The 8,653-nt window shown below is 40.5% G+C and overlaps 1 protein-coding gene across 1 annotated transcript in view; it reads left to right on the top strand.

The window, feature by feature from the left end:
- stoml2 (stomatin (EPB72)-like 2) overlaps nt 1-7,807 on the top strand; it is a 30,563-nt gene extending 22,756 nt beyond the window's left edge. The window contains exons 7-9 of the mRNA XM_085973030.1: nt 2,752-2,831; nt 2,948-3,076; nt 7,476-7,807. Coding sequence (XP_085829156.1) covers nt 2,752-2,831; nt 2,948-3,076; nt 7,476-7,625 — 359 coding nt within the window. The 3' untranslated portion in view covers nt 7,626-7,807. The remainder of the gene's footprint in view (nt 1-2,751; nt 2,832-2,947; nt 3,077-7,475) is intronic.
- Nucleotides 7,808-8,653: the final 846 nt, after the last annotated feature.

An 8,653-nucleotide genomic window follows, 5' to 3' on the forward strand; every position in this document is an offset into this window, starting at 1 on the left:
TGTTCCCTTATTACAAGCCTCAACTATTTCCTGATTGATACTCCGTCCAACAGAGTTGCCACAGTTCGGAGGCCTATAGACTACGCCCACTAGTGTTTTTTTCCCCTTATTATTCCTTACCTCCACCCAAACTGTTTCATTATCCTGATCTTTTGACCCAATATCATTTCTCTGTATTACAGTGATTCCTTCCTTTATTAACATAGCCACCCCACCTCCCCTTCCTTCCTACCTGTCCTTCCTGATCGTTAAATAACCTGGTATGTTTAATTCCCAGGCATTGTCACCCTGCAGCCATGTTTCTGTAATGGCCACAAGATCATACCCATATGTAGTTATTTGTGCCATTAACTCGTCTATTTTGTTACGAATGCTACGTGCATTCAGATAGAGAACTTTCAAATATGTTTTGTGACACTTAGTTCCTGCTTTTGCCCTTTTTATTACTTTACCTTTTACTCCATACCTTCTGCCCCTTCCTGACACACTCTGGTTTTTAATTTCCCCACTGCTACCTAAGTCTATGACCTTCTCTGTTGTCATTTTTATTATTTGCTCTCTAGGAACCTCCCCCCAACTAGTTAGTTTAAAGCCCTCTCTACAGTCCTAGTTATATGATCTGCCAGGACTCTAGTCCCAGCACTGGCCAAGTGAAGCCCGTCCCAACGGAACAGCTCCCTCCTGCCCCAGTACTGGTGCCAGTGTCCCAGGAAGCAAAACCCATTTCTCCCACACCAGTCTTTGAGCCACACATTTAACTCTCTAATTTTATTTGTCCTAGCCAAATTCGCTCGTGGCTCAGGTAATAATCCCGAGATTATTACCCTTGTGGTTCTGCTTTTTAATTTGGCCCCTAGCTGCTCAAACTCCCTCAGCAGAGCCTCCTTCCTTGACCCTTCGTCAGAAGTGGAAAAAGTTAGAGATGTAACAGAATTTTAAGCAAGTGCAGGGAAAGGGGGGAGGGGAGGAAAGAACAAAAGGGACGGTCTGTGATAGGATGGAAGGCAGGAGAGGTTAAAAGACAAAAGGGATGATGGTGTAAGGCAAAAGGAGATAGTAATGGGACAAGTTAAGAAACAAAAGATGACTCTAGATGAGGTGTAAATGGCACTGGCAGAATCATCAACAGCTGCCACCACAGGGAGACACGCACCACAATGAGACTAGCACCACAATGAATAGGGGCAGATGCTGTGGTCTGAAATTGTTGAACTCGATGTTGAGTCCAGAAGGCTGTAAAGTGCCTAATTGAAAGATGAGGTGCTGTTCCTCAAGCTTACGTTGAGCTTCATTGGAACAGTGTAAGAGGCCGAGGACAGAGAGATCAGAGTGGGAGTGGAGCGGAGAATTAAAGTGGCAGGTGAGCAGAAGCTCGTGGTCACGCTTACGGACTGAATGGAGGTGTTCCGCAAAGCGGTCACTCGATCTGCGTTTGGTCTCCCCAGTGTAGAGGAGACCGCATTGTGAGCAGCGAATACAGTATACTAAATTGCATGAAGTACAAGTAAATCGCTGTTTCACCTGGAAGGAGTGTTTGGGGCCCTGGACAATGGGAAGGGAGGAGGTAAAAGGGCAGGTGTTGCATCTCCTGCGCTTGCACGGGAAGGTACCGGGGGAAGGGGTGTTGGGGGTGATGAGAAGAGTGGATCAGCGTTCCCTTCGGAATGCTGAAAGGGGAGGTAAAGGAAGATGTGTTTGGTGGTGGGATCACGCTGGAGGTGGTGGAAATGGTGGAGGATGATGTGTTGAATGTGGAGGCTGGTGGGGTGAAAGGTGAGGACAAGGGGAACTCTATTGTGATTGCAAAATACTGCGGATGCTGGAAATCTGAAATAACAACAGAAAATGCTGGAAATACTCAGCAGGCCAGGCAGCATCCGTGGAGAGAGAAACAGAGTTAACGTTTCAGGTCTGGGACCCTTCAACTCTATTGTGGTTCTGGGAGGGAGGGGAAGGGGTGAGAACACTTAGATCCCTCTATAAACTTGATATTCTACTGCTTCCCTGTGTTCTGCTTAACCATCCGAATTTGTAACTAACTGAGTATGTCCACGTTTAATCAGAAAAATTAATTTCTTTATATTTGTCAGTCTTAGCCTTTTTTTTTAAAAAAGGTGATCATGTGAGACCTGTTAACTGCTATTATTTTTCACTAATGTTTCTTAGTCAATAACTTCCAGACAACTAGTTCCTTCTGAAGATAATACAATTTATCAACATAAATAAAACCACTAACCAACATAAGTTTATAATTAAACCTCAGTGGTTAATGTGACATTTATAAATTGCTCAATCTTCACCACCATAGTTTGCAGCTTGATTTGAAATTCTCTATTGGAATGATTACCAGGTTATAATATGATGTATTTAGAACCTCTTGCAGTGCAATAATGTTAAATTTGCAAATATCAAAGGCCCAAAGCTGATCTGTACACCAGCAAATTAATTACATTTTCATTTTTGTTAGCCAATTCAGTTTGAAACAATAGTGATGATAACTGTCTCAGAGTTTTTTATCTTTCATCTTATGTATTTATCACCTAGACTGATAATCTATGGAATTACGCTATTTTATTTGCTAACGGGTTTCACAATCCACCAAAATGTCAAGTCAATCTTATTTATTAAGTATTTGTTGGTAAAAATGTTGATGCTAAAAATGTAGCTAAATTGTTTGCTTCATATGTGTTGTTTCTGGCTTAAATATTTCATGCTTGCCTTTTAATATTTCACTTACCTAACTGTTCGTAGGTGAAGCCAATGCAGTCATAGCAAAAGCAAAGGCAAAAGCAGCAGCCATTCAAATGCTTTCTGAAGTACTTAGTCAACAGGTATGAAAAAGTGAATCTACAGAGTTGAATTACATTAAAATCTGCTTTCGTTTTCAAATGGAATGAAGAAAGACGAAGAATTTACATTTTGCTTTTTCCCTTAATGTGATTAACAGTGTGGAAGTCAAGCAGCCTCATTGAGTGTAGCTGAGCAGTACGTGTCTGCCTTTGGTAACCTGGCCAAACAGACCAATACAATTCTTCTTCCTTCAAATACAGGTGATATCAGTAGCATGGTGACACAGGTAAGATGGATATCCTAATATTTTTAGATTGAAGGTGAACTGCCATTTAGCAGTCCAGTTAAGTATTTGGAACCCAAAACACACAACCAGTATTAGCACAAGCTTGAGGGCGTCTTAATTTTTGCTATTTTATTCATAAAAATGCAATTGTCTTTACTTTTGAAAAATAAGTACAGTATTTTCTAAATAATCTTGAAATGATCCTTTTCATGTTGTGGTTTGATTAGATTGGCTATGCTTCTTGTGTGACTGGGTTTGGTACAACTCGTGAGAGTGATGAATTGGAGCTCTTGTCTTGTTTCGAATCATAACATTCATCAAATCATCTACTTTTTCTATTCCTTATGGGATATTGGTAGCTATTGCAGATTTTAATTTGATAACCGCTTGTTGGAAATAGACTGCCTGTGTGTCACTGAAACACAATTTTTATCATGTGCCAAAGCTACGGCAGGATGTAACGAGAAAGGATTAATTAGCAATCTTGTTGTACGAAGCCCCTTGGGTCGGAGCGATCATACTGTAATATGATCGAATTCTTCATTAAGATGGAGAATGAAGTAGTTGACTCGGAGACTAGGGTCCTAAATTTAAATAAAGGAAACTACGATGGTCTGAGGAGCGAGTTGGGTAGGATTGATTGGGGAATGTCACTCAAAGGGTTGACGGTGGATAGGCAATGGCAAACATTCAAAGACCGAATGGATGAACTACAGAATTTGTTCATCCCAGTTTGGCATAAAAATAAAACAAAAAAGGTGACTCAACCGTGGCTAACAAGGGAAATTAGGGATAGCATAAGATCCAAGGAGAGGACATATAAATTGGCCAGAAAAAGCAATAATCCTGAGGATTGGGAGCAGTTTAGGATTCAACAAAGGAGGACAAAGGGATTAATTAAGAAGGGGAAAATAGAATATGAGAGTAAGCTTGCAGGGAACATAAAAACTGACTGTAAAAGCTTTTATAGATATGTGAAGAGAAAAAGATTGGTGAAGTCAAGCGTAGGTCCCTTGCAGTCAGAATCAGGGGAATTTATAATGGGAAACAAAGAAATGGTTGACCAACTAAATACATATTTTGGTTCTGTCTTCACAAAGGAGGACACAAATAACCTCCCAGAGATGCCGGGGAACATAGGGTCTGATGAAAGGGCGGAACTGAAATAAATCAGTATTTGTAGGGAAATGGTGTTCGGAAAATTGATGGGACTGAAGGCTGATAAATCCCCAGGACCTGATAATCTACATCCTAGGGTACTTAAGGAAGTGGCCCTAGAAATAGTAGATGCATTGCTGGTCATCTTCCAGAACTCGATAGACTCTGGAACAGTACCCATGGATTGGAGGGTAGCTAATGTTACCCCACTATTCAAAAAAGGTGGTAGAGAAAAAGCGGGGAATTATAGACCGGTAAGCCTGACATCGGTAGTGGGGAAAATGCTAGAGTCCATTATAAAAGATGTAATAGCAGAGCACTTGGAAAGCAGTGACGGGATCGGACAAAGTCAACATGGATTTACAAAAGGTAAATCGTGCTTGACTAACCTACTGGAATTTTTTGAGGATGTAACTGGTAAAATAGATAAGGGAGAACCAGTGGATATGGTATATTTGGACTTTCAGAAGGCTTTCGATAAGGTCCCGCATACGAGATTAGCGTGCAAAATTAAGGCACATGGGATTGGGGGCAAGGTATTGACTTGGATAGAGAATTGGTTGGCGGATAGAAAGCAAAGAGTTGGAATAAACGGGTCGTTTTCCGAGTGGCAGGCAGTAACTAGTGGGGTACCGCAAGGATCGGTCCTAGGACCCCAGCTGTTCACAATATATATTAATGATCTGGACGAGGGAATTGGATGTAATATCTCCAAATTTGCAGACGACACAAAGCTGGGTGGGAGGGTATGCTGTGAGGAAGATGTCGTGAAACTCCAGTACGATTTGGACAGGTTGGGTGATTGGGCAGAAACATGGCAAATGCACTATAATGTGGATAAATGTGAGGTTATCCACTTTGGTGGCAAAAACAGGAAGGCAAACTATTATTTGAATGGCAGTAGATTGGGAGAAGGGGAAGTGCAAAGAGACCTGGGTGTTCTTGTGCACCAGTCGCTGAAGGTAAGCATGCAGGTGCAGCAGGCGGTTAAGAAAGCAAATGGTATGTTGGCCTTCGTAGCAAGAGGGTTCGAGTACAGGAACAAGGATGTCTTGCTGCAGTTGTACAGGGCCTTGGTGAGACCGCACCTTGAGTATTGTGTGCAGTTTTGGTCACCTTATCTGAGGAAGGACGTTCTTGCCATGGAGGGAGTGCAGTGAAGATTCACCAGGCTGATACCTGGGATGGCAGGAATGACGTATGAGGAGAGATTGTGTCGATTGGGCTTATACTCGCTGGAATTTAGAAGATTGAGAGGGGATCTCATCGAAACCTATAAAATTCTAACAGGACTTGACAGACTAGATGCAGGAAGGATGTTCCCGATGGCTGGAGAGACCAGAACCGGGGTCACAGTCTAAGGATAAGGGGTAAGCCATTTAGGACTGAAATGAGGAGGAATTTCTTCACCCAGAGAGTGGTAAACCTGTGGAATTCTCTGCTAAAGAAGGCAGTAGAGGCCAATTCATTAAATATATTCAAGAAGGAGTTAGATATATTTCTTAAGGCTAAAGGGATCAAGGGATATGGGGAGAAGGCAGGGACCGGGTACTGAATTTGGATGATCAGCCATGACCTCATTGAATGGCGGAGCAGGCTCGAGGGGCCGAATGGCCTACTGCTCCTATTTTCTATGTTTCTATGTTACTTCAAAGGGCAGATGAGCACCCTCCTATGTCGGTGGACTGCTTAATGAGTGTTAATTGCCAAGTCCACATAGGTAACGGAAATACTTAATATTGATTACTTGGTTGTGAGAAGGACAGAGTTAATCATTCTGAGAAATAGTTCTGGGTAACAAAGCAGGAAATAACCTGAGGGCAGAACACTTGGGAAGTAATGACTATAACCTAATACAAAAAGAAAATACTGCAGATGCTGGAAATCTCTAATAAAAACAGAAAATTCTGGAGATACTCAGCAGGCTGATACTCAGATATTGAACTGCTGATTATCTACAGCATTTTCTGTTTTTATCACTATAACCTAATTGAGTTCACATTTGAAATAGGTAAAAACAAAAGAGGAATAACGGGTAAGTATTTGACTGGGAAGTAACTAATTTCAGTGGCCTAGCTGGAGGTTAATTGTTTGGGAAAAATAGCATGTTTCAGTATTAGATAGGATGTTACAGGTTAAATACATCCCAATGAGGAGTAAAGAGGTACATCAAAAGCGCAGGAGTTCCATAGATAAATAGCGGGGCTATAGCGAAAGAGATTTAAAAAGAGGCACATGATAAATATAGAGGGGATAATACAGAATAAAACTATTATAAAAATTATAGAAAGGAAGCAAAAAGTGATTCAGATAGCTAATGTAGTATGAAAGCAGCCTGTCAATTAACAAAGGGAATTAGCAAGGGCTTTTATAAACACACAACTGAAAGGATGGGACGACTTGAGAGTGAGGGAATGGAGGAGACGCTTTCACACTATAGGAAGGTGAAAGTAGAACTGTCGAGGAGGAGGAAGTTCTGAGAGCACTACTGGTGATAAGTATTCAAAAGTATTTGCTGACTCAACACACCAGAGATCAAACCTAAAATTATTTTCTGGTCTCTATGACTCAGAACCACACTGAGCAATTAATAGACCTTAGTTATTTTTAAAGTGAAGTACTTGCCCCTAGATTCTGTACAGTCTTCTTTGAAAACTTTATTTAAAATGAGCACATCCATGAAGCCTGGAAGATGTATTTTTTTTGCAGAAATGGTCAGGTCTGGGGAAATGGTCAGGTTATGTCAACCAACAAGCTTATCCGCTACTCTGATGTACATCTATCTGATAACTTTTTTTTAATTTGTTTTGGAAATTTACAGACTTCAATGCTATGCCTTTCTTGATATTATCGGATACTTCCTCCTCCTCCTGCAGCTAACAGATGTTTTCTGTTGGGCAGTCTGTGAAGGAGGGAAGATTAAAATGGGATAGGAATGTGCTGATATGTTGAGCAGGCCCACAATCAAAATGTGATATCCTTTGCTGGAAATGCTTTATCATTTTATTTTCATTGCTATTATTTGGTAGAATTTCAGTGTAAATGATTCTGTTACCACCCATATCAATGAAAGAAGTTTGGCTCTTTTCTGAAAATTTGGTATTGAATTTAATGTATTTTTGTAGTTTTCTGGTTGAATTATGTTCTGTGTTAAGATGTATGGTGTATGTGCAGTCATTGTTTTGACTATTTCTATTGCTACATGTTGAATACTAATCTATCTGCATTTTGTATGTCACAGGCCATGGGTATTTACAGCACCCTTACTAAACCAGCAGCAACAAAAGAAATACTTACAATGGATGCTTCTGGTTCTGAGAAATCACCTCTAGTTGATGGGAGTCAAAAGTTCCCTTCGGAGATAAAATGGCCTGAAATTTCTACAAAATGACAGAAGAAAATTGCAACTGCAGAATGTGCCAGATTCTGACTCTTTTGAAATTTGAGATGAACGTGCGTCATGCTCAAACCACAACACTTTTATACTCTTGGAAGGATTGATTTTGTTGAGTGTCTGTTGCTTATTTTCCACCTGTACAACTGCATCATGGATAAAGAAAAAGTATTTCTGAATTGATGGGATCAGTATGTTAAATTTCCTGAAAGAGAAAATAAATGTTCAATTATTTTTTCTCCTCCACCACCCCCCCCCCCCCCCAAAAAAAGTTTCTTTGTTTTAATTTTCTTTTTTGCTATATAAATATTCATATTGCTTGCAACTGGAAAAACCTAATGAACAAGTTAATCTGTTTGGAGTGACCACAACACGAGGTGTTGACCTCAGCAGCAAAAGAAGGATTGAGTCTGTGGAAAGAGAAGCAGGTTAGAAAAAGGCAAAGGTTAAACAGAGACTGCTGTTTAGTAACAGATGGAAATATTACGACTGGGATGATAGTTGTGGCAAAAGTATGCAATTAAAAGACAAAACAAAAAATTTAACGTGCTGTATTACAAATAGACAATTTGGAACCCACACACTTGTATCCTGTTTTTTTTTAAAAAGAGGAAATGAATATTTCAGAAACAATTCAAATGTGTTAATTCAAGCAATATTTCACAATGATTTGCGATTTATACTGACAATTTAAGGTAATTTAAACCAGTCTTATCCTCCAAATTTTACAACTGTGTATCTATATATATAAATCGGTACTTCTGTCATTCTGTCTTTCTATCTGTCTGTCATCGCGTGTGCGTTGCGGGTATGCACTCGAAAGTTACAGGGCGTACCTACGCGCGCGTTACCTCCAAAGAAAGCTTACGCTTCCGAGACGGTTTTAAGCGTATTTACGTTTCGGCCGGGCTAAAATTGCGCCCGCGGTATCCCAAAAACCTTCAACATTCCGCTCATTAGCATCTCATTATCCGCTCATTAGCGACAGAGTGACCTCGAGCTCGACCAATCGTACGCCGGGTTGC

This window comes from Somniosus microcephalus, chromosome 2, assembly GCF_052327205.1.
Source record: "Somniosus microcephalus isolate GS21.2 chromosome 2, FLI_Smic_1.0, whole genome shotgun sequence".
NCBI classification, from domain to species: Eukaryota; Metazoa; Chordata; class Chondrichthyes; order Squaliformes; family Somniosidae; genus Somniosus; species Somniosus microcephalus.